The sequence below is a fragment of the Babylonia areolata genome, chromosome 21 (assembly GCF_041734735.1).
Source record: "Babylonia areolata isolate BAREFJ2019XMU chromosome 21, ASM4173473v1, whole genome shotgun sequence".
In the NCBI taxonomy this organism is placed as follows: Eukaryota; Metazoa; Mollusca; class Gastropoda; order Neogastropoda; family Buccinidae; genus Babylonia; species Babylonia areolata.
The window spans coordinates 43,576,195-43,596,827 of record NC_134896.1 but is presented as its reverse complement, the minus strand read 5'-3'; the positions used below and the strand labels follow the sequence as shown (position 1 = coordinate 43,596,827).

At 37.4% G+C, this 20,633-nt stretch overlaps 1 protein-coding gene across 4 annotated transcripts in view; it reads right to left on the bottom strand.

Annotated features, from left to right (window-relative positions):
- Window positions 1-1,680: 1,680 nt before the first annotated feature.
- Window positions 1,681-20,633, bottom strand: part of LOC143295899 (ras guanyl-releasing protein 3-like) — a 253,140-nt gene continuing 234,187 nt past the window's right edge. For 3 of the 4 annotated variants that reach the window (XM_076607577.1, XM_076607579.1, XM_076607578.1), the window contains exon 18: window positions 1,681-19,512. In XM_076607577.1, coding sequence (XP_076463692.1) covers window positions 19,342-19,512 — 171 coding nt within the window. In that variant the 3' untranslated portion in view covers window positions 1,681-19,341. The remainder of the gene's footprint in view (window positions 19,513-20,633) is intronic. The other variant, XM_076607580.1, reaches the window with a different exon arrangement.

Genomic DNA, 20,633 nt, shown 5'->3' with positions numbered 1-20,633 from the left:
TGTCAGAATATGTCTGATGCCTTTGATAAAATGTCAGAGTGTGTCTGAAGCCTTTGATAAGATGTCAGAGTGTGTCTGAGCCTTTGATAAGATGTCAGAATATGTCTGATGCCATTGATAAGATGTCAGAGTATGTCTGATGCCTCTGATAAGTTTATAATGGCAGATTGTGCTGAATTATGAATTATTCATTCAGAGACTGCATCACTTCATACCTGTGACCTGGCAACATCCCTTTCTGGTTTGACTGAATAGTTCAATGCAGTCAGCATTAATCAATAAACTCAGCACTGATAATAGAAGTCAGTATTATCAACAAAGTCAACACTGATAATTGAAGTCATCAACGATCAACTGATCAACAAAGTCAGCACAAATCAATGTACTGATCAACAAAGTCAGCACAAATCAATGTACTGATCAACAAAGTCAGCACTGATCAATGTCAGCACTCTTTGTCTAGTTCTCTTTGGACAAGATGAGGACAAGATAGTGAAATATATATCCTGAAAGCTAAATCCTGGGATCCTAATCTCTTCAAACAGAATAAGCCCACATGCTCATGCTCGTGTGTTCACGCCTGTGCTCACATACACATCCCAGCTGACACACATACTCTGTATTTTTGCTTTTACATTATGTGCTGAATATTATATGAATATCATATTACTGCATTCTTTGGAATGAACAGTTTGATAATGAAAAATAAAAAAGCAGAAAGTCCAAAGAGAGAGAACCCCAGTTTTATACAAACTTTGGCACATTTGATCCCTCGGCAAATATGTGGCATTTCCAGTTCTTTTCATTTGTGTGATCTGCACTCTGTTATGAAAACAGTCTCATTTTCTGAACTATTTAAAAAAAAATCTCAAGCATAAGCTGTATAAATGAACATAACCCAGGTCTGGAAACTTAACTCTCAGCAGATTTACCAAGAGGACCTTACTTGCTAAACAAGTAAACAGAACAGGGGGGAGAAGTCATCTCTGACAAACAGCACCAGCAAGAGTGTAGCATTTGTTATGTGAAGTCATCTGTTAACAAAAATAACTCTAATTCATTCATTTTATTTCTTGTCACAGAATAACCATTCCATTTGATGTGAGAGGGTAGGTGGTTTCAAATTGCAAATGACAGGTTCTTTTTCTTTTCTTTTTTTTTTTTCCTTCTTGTACATGGCCTTGATTTCTGTGCCAATCTGATCCACAGTTTCTTTGCTTGAATTTTCCTTGCACCCGAATTCTGTTGAACTTTCATTAGCACGTATCTTCTTAGTATGCTGTCATCGTAAGACAATGTATTTATTTAATAATATGGAAAAAAGCAACAACTGTAATATTTCCTGCACAGCAACAGATACATTTTCCATTACACACGCACATACACACACACACACATGCATTCATGATCCATGTTCTTCCCTCTCATGGAAAGTTAAGCTGCATGCTTCCAAAACAGTAAACATGGCAAGTAGGTGAAAATCTCTCTCACCACTAACAAAGCAAAATGTTCAGTTATGACAGTTAATTCAGTACTGTCACTGAGACAGAAACACAGATGATACATGCTGCAATGTTTTCCACAACCTCCCACCCCACCACCCAAACTTACAATTTTCATCACTAAAGATGATCACCTTAAGTTCTGTATATTGGAGATTCTGAGACACACAATGAAATATTTTGCAACGGATGCATTTTGATTTATTGACCTGACAATATTCTCAGTCACTTCCATTGCAAACAAACATAATCAACAATAAAAACACCATCCCCCTCAACACCATCACATCAATTGAAACTACTTATGGCAATATCAAGGCTATCACCACATTAGCATCAACTTCTTCCACAGGTTGGATTTTTTTCTGCAGTTCTGCCATTAGAGCCCATGTCTCACCCTCATACAAAAATATGGAAAGTACCAAATGCATGAATGAGTCTGACCTTGGGACTGATGGTGATTCTGCTCTTTCCACTGGCAAGACTGAAACCACCCAGTCAAACCCACAAAACAGTTCATGACACATTATCATAACCATTTAGCTCCTTAGGGCAAATAAGACTAAGCAATGCTGAGGACGTCAGCCCTTCCGCTTTATTTATCACCTCCAGATTACAAAAAACCCAAAAAACAACCCCAAACAAACCAAACATAAAAAAGGAAAAAACAATACTTCAAAGCCAAACAAAAAATAAATAAAAAAGACCATACACGCAAATAACACAGCAAAATGAACAACTTGTGCCCATCCCAGAGTTTACAGTTTCATTACCTAATCACCAGAGCAAAACAGCACAGACGACACATCATAGACTGCGAAAAAGAGAAAAAAGTGTCAAGGCTTGCTGGAAAAAAGAACAGGGAATGGACTGGGAAGGCAGAAAAAGCAGACAACATGGAAGGAACAAAAAAAAAAGGCAGAAATAAAGATAGCAATACATGTGTCCAAACCAATGTCCCCTTAGCTTATTTGTGACCTGAACCAACTTGTGTTTAAAAACATCAGCGAACAATCCAAACAGTTGACTGATACCTAAAGGCCAATAGAAGACAAGGGACACACACACACACACACACACACACACACACACAACTCAAACATTCCTAAATTTCATTTTCCATTGCAAAGACTATATTAAAAAAAAAAAAGAAAAAAAAGAAAAAGATAAAAACAATTTTCAGCTGCAACTATTATTAGAAGTTAACTGTCAGTTGATGCGGTTACAAGCTTATTTATCAGTGTGCTTATAAATTGTTTGAAATCTTGGACTGTGTAGAACTGGATGGAGTGACCAAATGTAAGGTGGCATTAAACACACACACACACACACACACACACACACACACACACACACTTCAATATAACCAAACAAGTAAAATTTTTAGGAGTTTATCTTACAGAAAAGCTAACATGGAATCAACATATTGAAAACCTATTAACAAAAGCTTTGAAAGGTCTAAACTTTTTAAAAGTTGTTAGTAAGCAATCTTGGGGACTGGAGCCTTCCACATTTGCCTGTCTTTGCATATCAGTTATTAGATCTAAATTAACATACATCTACTTAAAAGACTATAAAGTATGGAATGTAAAACTTTAAAACTTGCGCTTGGTCTTCCAATACATGCTTCATGTTTTGGTACATACAATGAAGCTAAATTACTGCCCCTTGATGAACAAAGGAAAGTTGCCTCTGGAATTTTTTTTGTTAAGAAGCAGTACAGTTAATAATTATATAAAATCTGAAGCTAGTATAAGATCAGACACTGACTTCCCAAAACGAGCAGAATCAGTTTCGTCTCAAACTACTGATATCATGTGTGGTCCTGGTATTGATCTCGCAACACAACCAATATCTACAAGGCCTTCATTCTCCCCTACACCTCTGTGGGAACTCCAAAGTGCACATTTTGACATACTCCATACTGATTTGAAAAAGGAATATAAATCTTCTAGCAAGTCATGTTAAATGCCACACTGAAAATAATTACCCAAATCATATGAAAACATACACAGATGATTCATTATTTTAAAATAAAGCAAGCTCTGCCTATGTAATACCAGATTCAAAAATAGAGAAATCATTCCACATTGGATTAATCAAATCAATTCTTAATGCTTGACACTGACACAATAAACATTCAGTTCTGCGTCAGTAAGGAAATGCATAGATGGAAAACTGATGGCTTCAAAACAAAACATACCAGGAATAGTGTATGCCTATGTGGACAGAAAATTACAAATTCTCATGTTCTTTCATGTGTTAAGATAAAAGAGTTTATTTCTTAACTTTCCCAAAGCTCAGTTATGAAAATATCTAACTGTTCATTGTTATCTTACACATTTTTTTGTTAGTTTATCTAAATGTCCAATAGCTCATTACCTGTAACTATTCCAACATTTGACGCATCTCTTTTTACCAGTTAGTTGATTTTATGAATCTTTTTCTAGTTTGTTAGATGGACAGTTTTGTGGTTAATTTAAACTGGTTTCCTTACTTTGTTTCCATTCCCCAAACTTCCTTCTCCCCTCCAAATTTTGATTTCTTGTCACATTTATAATTGTAAACAGTTTGAACACATTCCCATACACATAAACAGACACATACATTGCACACACCTTTTTTTCCCCTGTCTAAAATCACTTTAGTGAACAGACATTAGATTAATGACCAACCAACACACACACACAACCCAAAACATCAGGCTAAGATTTAACAGCACTCTGGGAATATGGTCAAACTAGTAAAAATGGTCATTCATGAAAAAGCCCACTCATGTACGTATGAGTGAATGTGGGAGTTGCAGCCCATGAACGAAGAAGATGATATGATTCTTATCAATGCCAAATTATTTACAAATGCTGAATGGATAATACTTCTTGACAGCTTTGTCATTTCAAACAATATCTTAAACACATACCTGAAATACAGAAACATAATTCTTATGTAAATACGAAGTATAAGAAGATTCTAATTAACTGGCTACCATACAAAACATTAGCTGATATTTAGCTCCTTAGCTATTAGCTTCTTCATGTTTTATGTTTTGTAAATGAAATTTGGTGAGAAAAAAAAAATATATATGTATTATCAATAATGCAGTGTGTTGCACAAGAACTGAGTGCTTTATGTCTTTATGTTTATTTGTAATTATTGCAAGCACAAAAAATACAAAATACAAGTACAGACATACTTTGCCTTGCCTTTAGAATACTGTACTTGTATACATATAGACCTGTACATGTAGTGATGGCTTTTGGAAGTGGCAACCCTGAGTTTTAGAACATGAAAGACTCAAGGTTCAAGATGTGTTTCGCCAGCACCATGCAAAACATCTGTCCATATTTTACTTTTCCAACGTAAGAAAAATAATGTTAAAAATGTTTCTTTTTTGGTATCTTAAACTTAGTCTGAATACATTGATGAGCTTTTACAATTCAGTGACAGTTCAAGCCATAAAGCTGGAATGTATTCTGAGACTGTTCTTAAAATACAATTTTTGATGTACAATTTAATAGGTCACTCAGATATATTTTCAGACTTTTAAAATAATTTTTTTGAGCTTTTTATTTATTTTATTTTATTTTATTTTTAAAAATTTGATATTGTTTTCTGTTTTAACAATTAAACTGTTTTCATTGCCTTTTTGTTATGGTTTTGGGTTTCTGTCATTCAAAAATGAATCATTTCACATGAAATGGAATAGCTTACTTCAGACAGTTGACTGGGTACAGAGAGGACTAAAACCACATAAAGCAAAATTATCTTTAGTTCAGACTGAAAAAAATGTCAACTATTGCTTTTGTTCAGTGCTAAATGAAAAACAAATCCCATTTATAAGCAATCTGGATATAAACAGCTTTACTTGGTGTTTTTACTTGGTGTTTAACTGTAAAATAAAAATAAATGACACCTGTTCACCACCTGTCATTTTTTGCATACAAAATAAAATGATTAAGTGAGAAAAAATTATCCCTTCAACACCTTTCCTATTCTGGATGCACATTCAATGTTAGAATAAAATGGTTGGTTTTTTGTTTGGCTTTGTTTTCTCCTCCTATAATTTTCTCATATAGGCATCACACTTGACAAACCATTACCATTCCTATGGATTCTGGAATGAGACAGAAGTGGATACAATCTACAGCTTGGCAATACTGAACATGAGACAGACTGGCATGTTTCACAACTGCTCACACCCTGATGCAACGTTCATCCAAAACTTAACTCACAGACACCCAATCACAAAATTCAGAATATGTTGATGCTGTCTTAAAAGAAAACAGATGTCATAGAATGCATAGCAACAAAGGCATCTAAAACTCAATATCAAGCCACTTAAGATATACCTTATGGGCAAACACTATAGTTATTCTTTGCAGTTCAGTTGAAAAGTCTTGCCACATTGCTCTGGATCTCACAAAACAATGAATGTCTCGAAACAATGGAAAATAAAAGCTGCATAGCGGTACCTTGTTAAACTCTTTATTACAAGCAGAACTTGGGTACTCCGATGGCCAGTAGTGTGTAAATCCTAACCGAAGTAGATTCTGTAGCTTGCAATTGGGCCATTTATGTCAACAGCAGTTTGAGGTACTCTCCCTTTAATAAAGAATTATGTTGGAATGTGCATCCCATGAAAATGGACACCTTTCAGGTGGAGGATGGGAGGAAACAACATTTACATTTGTTCAACAGTTGTTGTTTTTTTTGGCACTGGGCAGAAAATACTTTTGGCAGGAATGGACAGTCAGAATGAGCAATGAGGCAAGTTCTGAGAACACGCATGATTCACTACATGGCAAGGAAAAAATGATTATAAATACCAGACGCCATGGCGAAGTGGTTAGCGTCACGGACTGACAGCTGGGAGGATGCTGGTTCGAATCCCAGTGGAGGTGGGTTTTTCGGCCCGTGCCGGCTCCTACCCAGAGCTGAGTGTGCTGTGGGCTTAAATGGGGAGACTGGGACTACACAGTTGTGTCATCCACTTCAAGGATGCGTCTTTGGGTGTGTTGCTCTAATTACCTGACCAACACTGCAAGTGTCTGTATCTCTCAGGCCTGGTTAACACCGGGATATCATTATGACACGAAGCGTATTGTACAGCCTTGTTACGCAGTCCAAAACTAAAATAGACCTTCATAGCAACATCGTCATCCTCCTCCTCCTTCATCATCATCAATATAAACAAAACAGTCTCAAAGTCTGTGGTCTTTCATGCCCTGCTCTCAAGGTGACCTCAGTTTCGATACCCCTCCACTTCCATGCTTGGGGTGAGTCCTGTCAATGTTTTCAGTGTCGGCAGATTCATGGGGGGCTGTTGTTTGAGGGACGTGGTGGTGGTCTCCACTCTGGGAGGGACGCTCACTCAGTCTGACTCCACGACTAAACCATTATTGTCGTTAGTAGGGGGCTTAGTAGATGATGTCCTAAGTACATTAAATCAGAACAGGCACCACTGAACACCAGTGAAGTGAATCAGCAGCAGTGCAGGGTCTCCTCTGGTGTGTGGCCTCCTGGCGACCTAACATCGATGGTTCCCTGTGGACTGCCGACGCTGGAACTGTGACAGATGAACCCGGGTGGTGGCCTCCTGGCGAACTAACATCGATGGTTCCCTGTGGACTGCCGATGCTGGAACTGTGACGGATGAACCTGGGTGTGGCCGTGTATGGGGGAATCTAAATGAGCGGTGTGGGAGTAATGCCACTGAAACGGTGCAGATCCATAAAATGGATCTGCAAATAAAACAAGAAATATCAATGCTTCATTTAAGCAGTGCTATGGAAACAAATATGATAATCATTGATTCAAAAATATATTAATAGACAATGTTCCTTAAATTAGTGTCAGGAAAACAAGAAATGCTCCATTAACACGTGGAAGTAAACAAGAAATACAAAAAAACAAACACTGTTAACTGGTGTTACTCTTATTCAACTTCTTTTAAAGTACAAAAATGCATCATCCCCATTGAAAAGTTTCATTTCCCACACGATGGTCACTGTTGATGATTCTGATACAGTGGAATCCCCACTTGCCATCCTCTCTGCAAAATGACACCTTGCTCACGACCAGCGTGACCAGAGGTTTTCTCTCACTCTATTGTTTCTGATTTCTTTGTAACAACTTCATCAAAACTCTTATGAATGACACCACTAGCACACACAAAAATACAATACAAGGTACTCACAAATTCTTAAATGAGATTTCTCATGGTATGAAAGATACTCAAAGTATGACAAAGAAAACTAAAAAATAATCTTTGAGACAGAGTTCGAGATTAAATGTGTCATAAGCAAGAGAGGTGGCTACCCCATCTTGAAGAGAACTTCAACTTGCAGAGTGAAGGTTTGCCTGCAAGTGACAAGTGGGGATAGCAAAGATGGCCAGTACTGGCAGGACAACAACAGCCACCTATCTTTATCTTTGTCGCTGACAGACTAGCCCACCATACAGGGCCATAGCACACACAGTTACTGACTCCACCTGTCTTGTGGAGAACCTGGGACAAAGCATAGCATCAGCACCTTGGGAGCCAATTAGGGCAGGTATGCATAACTGCGAATGATCCAGTCAAAGCGACCACGTCAAAATGTGTACAGTAAAGATAGCATGTTGTACTTGGTTGAACGTAGTTCTTTTGTTTTTGAAAGCTTTCTCCGACTGGTTGCACCAGGAAAACTTCGTCTGTTCATTCTTTTCAACCTTTCGTCGAAGTTTGAAATAACAGGGGTGCCTGAGGGTAAATGTGAATGGGCAAGTCTAACTGCAAACAATGGCTTTGGGTACATGTAGACAATTAAAAGAGAAGCATGTCTTTGACTCATTTGACATGACATATTACTGGAACATCGCACCAGACTGTTGCATTGTTGGTTTCGATCACACATGCACACAGACAGACATTTAAACACACACACCCGACATTGCACATACACAAACCCCTTTGAGAGTGCTCAGTAACTGTACAGCATCGTTCGCAAATAGACTCGTGTCAAAATATCCTATGGTGAAATTGCAAATGACACTATTTTGAAGATTCCTGTCAAACCTGATGTTCTGATCTGTCACTAATGTGCTGTCTTAAATTCTCCTAGCACTGGTAATGCACATTCAGCATATCTCATCTAATTGATTAACTATTCTAAACTGTGTCAAAGTTCATCCTACAACTTGCTTCCCTTTATTTTAGGATTTTGAGAGCAAGTTTGTAACCTTGGTTAGCAGTGGTGCGCAAAGAGAAGAAAGAGCATGGAAATAGTCAGAAATAGCTGGTTTTGACTGGTTCTTGGAAATGGATATTCTTTAAGGTATCAGAAAAAGGTCAAAGCAGACATTAAATTGTGAAGTGCAACCATTGAGAATGCTTTGAAGTGGGGCAGTATACGAATCATTCACAATTTACACGCTGTTCACAATTACCCATACCTGTCCTACGCTTTTTCTTTCTTCCCCATTTCTCTACTACCATGGGAAAAAAAAGATATACACATCAAACTATAATACTAATCCCCTTCGCTTCAACATTTTATTCCTTTCGCTGGCAGCTGGCTGAAAAATGAGATGGCTAAAAAGACTGATGAGTTTTAGAACACAGTCTGTTTGAGACATGTTTCCTTTCACCAATGTGTTTGTTTGTTAGTTTCAGAGTCAACAATCTCTCCATTCAATAAAAACATTTGATAAATATCATACAAAATAAATGGATGTTTTGTTCATTGATGTAAAATGTTTTTGTGCACTGAAGTTACCATGACAAATCTTTTGGTTTGTTCCAACACTGATTTTCTCAAAAGTTCCCACCTCATTTTTTTCACATGAAATTTTCAGTCACTGGATGTGAATCAGTTCCATTTTTCATATTGTCATGGTTTGATATACATATTGGCTTATTTATCCAGTCACCTATACATTAATGAATATGTATGTGCATATGGAGAGACACTGGACACTGGAATTATTTATTGTCATTGCCAAGAAAGGTCTTTTGACAAGGGGGCAACAACATAAATCCATATATTTTAGCTTCAAAACAACAGAACACTATATTTTATTCTGAACCCTTCAGTCAGTTTAAACCAAGAAAATATGCAATACTTGGAAACACTTAAGTCACATCCTGACAAAAACTCAACGAAACGGAACTAAAGAAAAACAACAATGTAATGATAATAAAATACCAAAATGAATGGAGACTGACTCGACCATCCCTTCAAAAATACATCAAACCAATACATACTGCCTCAACAATACACTCAATTATGCAATGTTATGTTTTCTGTTTTATCCAAATAAAATAGCAACTTCTTTACTAACTATAATTAAGTCTCTTCTATACTGTTAATACTATTCTGACTTATGTACCTTTGTCTCATTGTTTGAGCTTCTGCAATGAATTTAGCGACAGATCTAATTATGATTTCATTATCACATGACAAAACAGTAACAACATCATGGCTTTTAGCCATCTCTGTTTTAAAGAATATGCATTTTTCTCGCACAGTAGTATAAATTTCACACTGAAAAAGAAAATGTTTTTCATCATCCACTTGGTATCCACAGAGAGGACATGGTGATTGTATAGAAGTCCCAGGTTCAAACCATCTCCTGTTTGCATTAAACCCCAGAGTTCTTAACCTAAATCTCGCATAATTTATTCTGTGCCATTTGTCTGTAATGATCCTGAGATATGTTTCTGGTTGAAATATACTTTTAAAAGAAAAGAACCAACTATATTTTTCTTTACTTTCCATGTCAGAATGCCAGTTTTGTTTGAAGGAACAAATGAGTCTGTCTCTGAATTCTGCAATAAATTGCTGTTCATTTCCTACACCCTGGGACAACCACACAATTCCAAAACCATGTTCAGTCAGAACCTTATTCACTCTATAACACCAGTTTTCTTTACCTAATTCCATCTGTAAAAGCATCATGTCATAGGCTTGTTTGCTCAGACGTGTTTGTGGAAGCTTTAACAATTTTAACCAATACTTAATACATTTGACAAAAGTTCTTATATACAAAGGATATCTTCCAGTTTCCCCATATAAAACCGTATTGGATGAATGGATTGGAACATGCAGAAAACGTTTAATTGCATAAGTATGTATTCTTTCAATGTGTGAGTTAACCGTTAATCCCCAGATTTCAGCTGCATATGTCAGTAAAGGTTCTATCTGTACATCGAACATTTTCCAAAACAGACAGGAATCAATAGAGTTCAATTTTCTAAGTGTTTTCAAAATTTCGATGACGCCTTTTTTACCTTTTCTGCAAAATTCTTCCCATGCAGGCTTAATTTTGTTGTAAAAATCATCCCCAAATACTTATATGAATTAACAACTCTAACTTCAGTATTTCCGTATAACCATTTTTCATGCATTGACAAATGTCCACCCATTCTAAAAACCATAATATTCGTTTTATCTAGATTAACAGTCAAACCTAACCGATCTGCTTCTTCTTTTAAGACATTTAGCTGATTTTGCAAACCTTTTACCGTCCCTGACAAAAGAATGACATCGTCAGCAAAAAGTAACAGAAATAATTCAATAGCTCCTGGTATTAACTGAATGCCGTGCCGACCTCTTTTGGAAAGTTCCACAGCTAATTCATTTATGAAAAAGGAAAACATTTGCGGGCTTAAAAGACATCCTTGTTTAACACCAGTTGGACATTTGAAATAATCTGAGTATACACCTTTTACACGCACACATGCAAGCACTGATTTGTAAACACCTCTAAGCGCCATCTATAATTTTCCATTCACACCACTTTTACGCAGAACATTCCATAGGGCATTACGATTTACAGAATCGAAAGCCTTCCTGAAATCAACAAAAGCAACATAGAGTTTTGTGTTACAAAGCAGATATTTTTGCACCATTGAATACAATGTAAATATAGTGCATATGGAGAGAGAGAGAGAGAGAGAGAGAGAGAGAGAGAGAGAGAGAGAGATTTAATTCTAGTACCTTGTTTCTTGTCTCTTAGCATAATACAAAATTTGGACTGACAATTTTTTGTAGAAACAAGTGAATGTGAGAAATTGTCTAAGTGGTGACAATACAGTATTCTGTAACTTCATCTGACAAGCAGAGAAGAAACAGGACTGACAGTTGATCAAAGATATCTGTACATTTTAACCATTGAGAAAAGCAGACATTATTTTTCAGATTCCATTCAGAACTTGGGTGTCATGTTTGGCAACAAGCTTTGTATGAAAGATCAAGTTCATAAAATTTGTCAGGCTGCCTACAGTGAACTGAGAAGAATCAGTACAATTCATCACTATCTCACTGTTCGGGCCACTTAAATCCTCTGAACCTTTCTCGTTCTGTCTTGTCTTGATTGTATAATTCTTTCTTGGCTATCATCCCTGGCAATCTCCTTCTAAAACCAAAGAAAATCAAGGCTAATTTTCAGAACATCCAGACAAACCCATATAACACCTCTTCATGAGAAACTAAATTGGCTGCCCATCTCTCACAGGATTAATTATAAACTAGCTACCACATATTTAGTGTCATGAACCATACTGCACCCAAATACCTTTTTGTCTTACTTTCCATCCATACTCCTAGATCTTTATACTTTACACTGCTGATTCCAGAGAGTTGACAATTCCTCAAAGGAACAAAAAAAACACAAACAAAAAAACAACAACACAAGGTCAGCATTTTTTCTCATATCTTGGTCCAGAAGTATGGAACAACTGCCATTTTCAGTCCATCATCTAGATTCCCCACTTCAGTCTCTTGTGTTCTGCCTACATTCTTACTGATGTGTTTCTTCAACTTGTGTTGGTCTTGTGTGTGCATGTGTGGGTGTGTGTGTGTGAATGTGCAAACTCTTCTTTGTTCATTACGTACTTAATGCTTTTTTTTTTTTTTTTTTTTTTTTTTTTTTAAATGTATAACGCTTTATTATAAATGTCACAAGCTTCAAGCCTGGAAGGTATGAGCATCAATCTGCATTATGATTATCATATCATTACATCATATTCCCCATGACAACTGACACATTTAATTAATGGTGCTTTCTTTGGTCCAAGAGAGGCTGACCTGTTACAGGTGATCTGTTTTGCATGAAATCTCTGATCAAATAAATAAATCACACGTCTTGTAACAGAAAATATGTACATTAAAACTCAATTTTAAAATGAGGCAGAGCCTTCATGGTCAACATGTGATTGTTTATTGTTGCTTACAGTCAAGTCGACTGCACAGAGCCATATCAGGACTGTCAAACCATACAAATGTTCTACCCGTCAACACAAAGGTGGCACATCTAAAAAAAATATTTAAAAAGGAACAGAAAGAAACCCACCAAGACAAACCCCCAAAACAGTTCATGAAACATTATCTTAACCATTCAGCTCCTTAGGACAAATAAGACTAGGCCATACTGAGGACGCTCAATCTATCATCCCCAGATTACAGAAAATTGTAAAAAAGCCAAAACTGACCATATAGGTGAATAACACAGCAGAATGGACAGCTAGTGCCCATCCCAGTGTTTACAGTTCCATTACCTTATCACCAGGGCAAAATAGCACAGTTAGTACATCACAGACTGCGGAAAAGAGAAAAATGTGTCAAGGCCTGCTCAAAAAAAGAAAGGGGAATGGACTCGGAAGGCAGAAAAAGCAGAGAACAGTGAAGTAAGAAAAAATGGCAGAAATAAAGAGAGCACTTGAAAAGAGGAAATTTCCAGCACAGAATTTCCAGAAGGTGGGGATACTTTTTATAATGAAAGACCCCTGGCATCCCCAGGCAGGTAACATGCGATTCCTGCTACACAAAAACAATGAAACTAAAAAATGCTGATGGTGGATGGAGGTGGAGGAGATAGGGGTGGGTGGTTACCAGTATATAATAATACAAATCATATATTTGCACACCATCAGAAACAAGTGTTTGTCAAACAGAAAGTTGTGTGCTGGAAATGGAGCAATTCTATCTTAAGCAGCACACATCAATCAACATTTCAATGTGTTACCATCATGATATAGATCTATCAAAGTTTCAAACCTTCCCAGTCTCTATCACATTTCAGCTTCAATATATCATAACAAATTTGCAAAATGCATTTTTGGGCTTGGTATCCATGAGAATCTCTCTGGACGAATCCATTTATTTCAGACACTTTCTCACATTCTGTAATTGCGTTGATTAAAGGTCTATCACCACCTGTTTGTCAAATCAAGGACAATATTCCAGAAGAAAAAGGCAACTCACAGTTGGAATCTATGAAAAGGAATGCTTTGAAAACTCCAAATAATGGTGGAAGTTCACCCCTATTCATATTCTTAAAAAAATTAAAATGCATATTCATAGTGTGACTTAGATTAATTGACAAGTTGTGGACTGATATCCAGATTTGTTGATTTTTAGTGGTAATTCAGGGGCATTATTCAGTGAGTGATGAGCCCTATGCACAATTTCTTTTTTCTTTTAATAAAATTTAGCAGCTACTTTTGCCTCCTTTCAATAATATATCAATTTAAAATACTGACTGAATGGATATGTTCCTTATGAATATTAACTGAAAGGAATGGGTGTGATGCTGTTTACTAGCAAAATGACCACTTGTGTAAGACCTTAACGCCAAATGTAAAACACAATAGTCTTTCATGCCTTAAGTTGTATTTTAAATGTGATCTTTTAGATGAGTGTTCCCCAATAAAAAAAATCATTTCCCATAATATATTGAGATTCATGTCCCATTACTTGGCAGAATGTTGCTGCTTCTAGCAGATAAATGAAGCAATGGAACTTCCATGCTAAGTGGAAAAACTACTTATTTGAACTGAAAATGATAAAATGACTGCTATTAATCAGTATGTGAGCTAAAACTTCTAAGTTTAGTGAATAAGAAATAAAAAATATAGAAACAGACTTACTCTGGAAACATTTTTAGATTTTAAAAAATTGTGCCATTCCCAGAAGTGCACTGTCAATATAAATAGAGAGTGTGGAAAGAACAGATTTTTTCCTATTTCTAAGCCAAATTTGGTGTCAACAGAGAAATAAAGTTGTTAAAGGTTACCATGGACACACACACACACACACACACACATGGGCACACACCCCCTCCTCCCCCCAAAAAATGGTTATTTCATGTGTGAAAATAAAAAAAGCAGAAAGCTGTAAAATCACATACAAACTCTAGATGAAAAAAAAAAGACTCCAACATGGATGATAAATGTACCAACCATTTCAGTCAACATACAGTCTTACTATTCTGTTCCATTACATTCATGATCTTAACATTATGTCCTTTGGCCAAGTTGGTCTGAAACTGTCAGCTGCATCTGGCATGCTACAACACAATGTTGCAAGAAGGAATACATTCAATACAATCTGACAAACACCCTGCATGAAGCCCCTTTGACTTCCTCCACATAACTGTCAATGAATCACTGCCAAAAAACAAAGGGATGGAAAAGAAAAGAACCTGATGCCTGGAACATGGTGTGCAAATGTGTTGCACAAATGTTGAACAATTTATAAGAACAATCCCTTCTTTTCTTCTTCATTAAATGTTTTATCTTTTTCTCATCTATCTTTTTTTTGTTTTTGTTTATCAGCAGATTTATCTTCATGCATCTCCCTTGTAATCAAAATCCAAAGATAGATAATAAACTCTCAACATATAGCAGAAAAAAGCTATAAAAAAAACAAAAACCAAAAAAGATGAAAAAAAGGGCAGTACAAGTTTTAGAACACCATCAGTCCAATGAAAAAGTTAATGCACAGAATATTAATTCATATGACCCCAATCAATTCTATTCCTAGTTTTATTGATAAAGGTGTAGTTGTGCCAAACTATCAACCATTCTTCGTAATATATAATCTGTTTTATTTCATTTTCTTAAGGTAAGAAACACAGACTGTGGAGAACACGCAGACACTAACACACGTGTACACACAGAAGAGAGTTGCCCTGGCACACCAGTGTTGATGAAAGAAACAATCTACTGTACTGTGACAAACACTGACAGTCCCCAAATACAGTTTTCATTCATTCACTCTCTCTCTCTATAAAGTGAATGATAATCAGTAGTGAATAACAATGTTTACGTATCTGTCCTTCACAGTAAACTGTCGCCAAATATTGCAGTCCATGCCACACTCTCTTCACTTCATCCACACTATGTTCTGTATTTTAATTATACACAGGTCAGAGACTTCACAGTCTTTCGGTTTTTCTTATACTGTGCCCTAAACACCTGGAACACAGTCATCAACAATGCTTTCACGATTTCATGACAGAAAATAAATAATACTCAAATTGTGTAAGAAAAATATCATTTCCTACAGCAATTTTCTGGGCAAGGGAATGTCCAAAGACAATCTCCTTTTCCTTTTTTACATTGTTTTAAAAGTAAATCATCAAAGTAATGTCATTAACAAGCAAAAACTAACTTAAAACCCCACTTTGCCAAATTACTCAGAAATCAAACTCAATCCAGCATTATTAGTGGCACCTCTTGCCAGCACTCACAGCAGTGTGACACACTGATCAATATCAACTGTATCAACTACTGACTGCAGCTTCTCACTCAACAAGCTCCAACTGACTGCAGTCTGCTCTGTACATCTACTGTTGGTCTGTACATCATCTAACAACACCAAAAACACATTTGAAAAAAAAAGAAGAAAAAAAAAAAGGGACAACCCACTAAGAAACTGCTTGGTTCTTGGTTCTCTGCTTCAGATCTGTGCTGATCAGATCACCAAGACTGGTTTCGATTTTCAAAGATAAAACACTGCAACAATGAGAAGAGAAGAAATTCTACTGAGCAGCATCTGAGGAGGGTATAGTGTATCCTGAGCTTTCAATCTCCAATCAAGTTAATCACTCTGCTTCTAAGCAGAATCCAACCATCCATGAAAACATTCAGCGTTACAAAATGAAAAGAAGAATGACACAAGCCAAGAATTAACCTTGACCTGCAACTAAATATTTAGCATGAATATAGGTAAGCACATAACCTCAAGAGATGCCACTGGCCCTGTATCTATTTTGTCCAAATTATCACCCAGGGATTAAACCAAATGTTTGACAGATATAAAATAACTGAACATAAAAATCTTACATAAAAAAAATAATGAACAGAATAAAAACAAACATCAACATAAAAGCAGAAACAACTGAAAAGTAAAACACACATCTTGGCTAAATAAATAAATAAAAACCACTCAATATGAAGTCCAGGCACAGATCATAAACGGACAGGAATTTAAAGACAAAAGCAAAACATAAAAATACCATCAACATACTGTGTGAACCTGAAGAAAGAAATGAAACACCTGTCATATAACATTCATTATTCACCAACACCATCAGTTAATCATGCCACTGATGCTTGAAAAACAAAATGGTGAACCGTTAGTCTGAGTCAGATGATTGATTACACGTAGATATATTTCTCTTGCAAATGTTACGAAATCACGTTGCAGCAGAGTTGTTGCAGATGAGGATCAATTATTTGTGTGTGCTGTCTTGTACATGAGGTACAGATCCGTACAAACCTGCACCTCACTGCATACATACAATAATCATCACAGTAGCTGTGTGCTTCACCATTTGTTTCCAGGAACACACAAAGTTTATTTCTTTCATTTTTGACCAAGCAACAAGTTCACTGGTTTTTGGTGCGTTTTTTGTTTTGTTTTGTTTTTAATCATGAACTGTACAGAACTTCATTATGAAATGCCCCACTTGACACAGACCAGAGTGTTTTCTTCACAGAAGCCAATAGCTAATTATATACACAGCTATGTGAACATCCTGGAAAATCAAATGTAGTATATGTTCAATATCAAACCTCGCTCCATGACAAGGTCAGTTTTGTTTTGCCTGTATTCACCTTGAGGCAAATACTGCACATCATCTGTCAGTACTTTTGTTTTCTTTGTCATCTTAACATCGAAAAAATGTCATTTTTTGCATGCAACTAGAGGACCTCTTTCACAATCAGTGTTGCTGTTTCCCTATCATTTTGACTGATAATGTATTTTCTTGCACAGGTATTTGCCTCTTTCACAATCAGTGAACATCTCAACATTCCAAAATTGTGCTTCCTTGCATGCAGATTTTCTCTCTCATTGTCAATACCAGTGCTTTCACATTTTCTTCACATTCCAGTAACACTCTTTCTTGCATGCAGTGTTTTGCTCTTGTTCAAAATCTCTCTGCCAGTCTAGCTCTAAAATATATTCTTTCAGCTCCAAACTATCCTGCACAATAACTGAGGTGGAATGAAGTTCACTTCCAATACTTCAAAAATACATTTGATAAAAATCACAAAAATGCCAAGCAACCCTGGTTATAGGTACTGGAATGGCAGACATTCTTCTTGCAGGATGGGTTACAGAAATGCTTAATTGTCTCACACAAAACAAGAGTTCAAATGTCTTTTGAACCAGCTTTAAAAAATCTGACCTCAGACGCCATGCCAGTCAGCAACGTAAGGGCTCACAGTTTATACTGCTCGTTTTCTGATTTGCTGGATGAGCATTATATATCCTTATTGATTGTTTTTCCAGATACTGTCAGAAGCCAGATTTTTTTTATTGACCCATCAGGCTGTCAAAGCATCCACCACTAGCACTCATTCCTACATAAAGACTGTATTATTGTGGGTCTACACAGCAACACTTTCTGCTTTTAAAAAAATGGTTTTCATCACCACCTAGCAACATTCAGCACCAATCCTCTCTGTCCCTTTGGCTTGATACGGGTTCTTCTGGACATGTTCCAGTGTCCCTTTCTTCACATTTTGGTGTCATCTGTGTACAATTTAGTGTTGCCTCTCCTCAGTTTCATGCTCCATGTGGTTAGAGTCAGGTGTTCATTTGCTCAGACTTTGGTGTCCACTGGTTCAGCAATGGATCTTCCCAACTTGGACTTCCGATTTCCTTGCTAAGTTTGGTGTCATCCTGTGATCAGAATGTGAAACTGTTACAAAATGTTTTGCTTGTGGGGTGTGGACATTCTTTGTATCCAGTGTTTGTATACCTTTGATCAGAGTTTCACAAGATTCAACTCAGAAAAAAAACTGGCTTTCCGCCTTTCAAACAATACTGCACCAAGGATAGCAGTGGTTTCTGTGATCTGCTTATTTCCTTGGACAGCAGTGTATTCCTCTGATCAGATTGGATGCTTGCTTTTTTTTTTTTTTTTACTATGCAGGCAGAGATCTTGCACTGTCATAATGTGATGTTCCTTGGATGTATCAAATAAAATTGTCTCCTCTGTTTCAATATTTGGGTGATCTACTGGTCATGTACAGTTTTTCTTCTGATCAGAATGTGGTGTTTTCTTCAACAGATGTAGTTCTTGTGGAACTCCCCTTGCACAAACTTAGCTGTTCTCACAGCTCATTATCAGATATTCCCCAAATCAGAATTCACTAGACAGAAATGGTCCCAGGACAGACTCTGTGAAATCTTGGTCAGACAGCATGCCTTGTACAGATAATTGTTCCCCAAGTCAAAATTTGGCACTCTGGGTAAACATAGGTTAACTTTTGATACTTCCTTGAACAGACACAGGAAATTTTCTGGTCACAGGAGTGTCTGTGTTAAAAAAATCTTATGCTGTTTTGGACAAATGGTGGAGCTCTTCAATCAGAATTTTGAAGCTAATATGGGGATTCCCTATGTCACAATTCAGTACTTGCATGGGCAAATACAAGAGTCCCCCAGGTCAGGTCACAATCTGACAATTCCAGAAACAGAACACACATAAGTTTCCACTAGTTCAGAATCTGCACAGCAGAACCTGGTAGGAACTCATGGGATGCCCCCTTGCCTTCTCCTGGTCACACCTCTGTGTCTCTCTGCATGTGCAGTGCATCCATCTGCTCCAGGATGAAAGCAATGGTGTTCTGTCTGATGACCCCGATGTGGGACTTGAGGGTGACGATCTGCTCGTTCGCCAGGTCCAGCCGTGCCCTCAGCTTGCTGTTCTCCTCCATCAGCTTTTCTCGAGCCTGCACACAGCACAACTGACAGTCATGACACTGCACTGGCCACATATACACACAGACTCAGTGATCATACCAATACAATAAATACCAGCAATACCGGGAGTTTGTAGTATACTAAGTGTTTAGTTAAATTATACTTACCATGTTAAACTGGTACAAACTAGGTCTACTGGTTTGCTCTGTTTGACCAAAAAGATGCGGCTGAGTCAGTACTAAGACATCCCACTCTGAGTCTGCTGTCTGCTAGCCAACCAAATGCCATTTCAGGCCGGAACTGATAATTCATTGTGGTGGCCAGCAAAGAATGCCCCATGTGAACAGTGGCAAGAACAACGGGGATGGACAGGTGGCCATTTGAGTTAGACGTGGTAAGTATATTTAACCAAACACAGAATATACTACAACCCTCCCATTTTGGTGTCATATACTGTACAATGTCTGTCTGATACACAATTCAAAGCAAAAGAAGGAGGGCAATGCCTACTGGTTGACATGTGGAGCCCTTGTAACAGTCACAGATGTGATAGTTGCGACACAGGAAGCCCCTTGGAACCATCTGCCTGACCATACCAAAATCCCTGAGGCAGGAATTGATGAAGGGATTCTCCGAACAGCAAAATGCTGCATCCAAAACAAGCAATTGAGGCACAGATTGCTGAATGGCGCCCAAACTGACAATGGCCCACTCTTTGTGCGCTCTTGGATTCAAGCAGGTCAGGTCTCTCCCAACATGGGAGTATGTGCCCTGAAAACCCCAACAAGAGGCAGAGCCAACAGCAATGTCTTTCCTGCAATTATCCTCAATGGAAGTGAGAAGATATCTCTATGGGGAACGTCAGTACAAAACCTGTCACTACAGTAGTAGAGGCACCGAAGTGGACAAAGGTGCTGTTCTTCATCCTTAGATAGGATATCAAGACACAGGTCTGATCATCCATGAGGGAGAGGGCACCTCTGGGTCTTGGTTCTTAGCCAGAAACTCCAGAAGAAAACTGTGAAAGAACTGTCCATGTTGAAGGTTGAAGCGAACCACTCAGACCTTGCATCCCGCTCCTACTTTGGCCAGTGGCTTGCAAAAGGAAAACAGAAATTCTGACGTTGAGCAAGGAACAAGAGAACTCCCT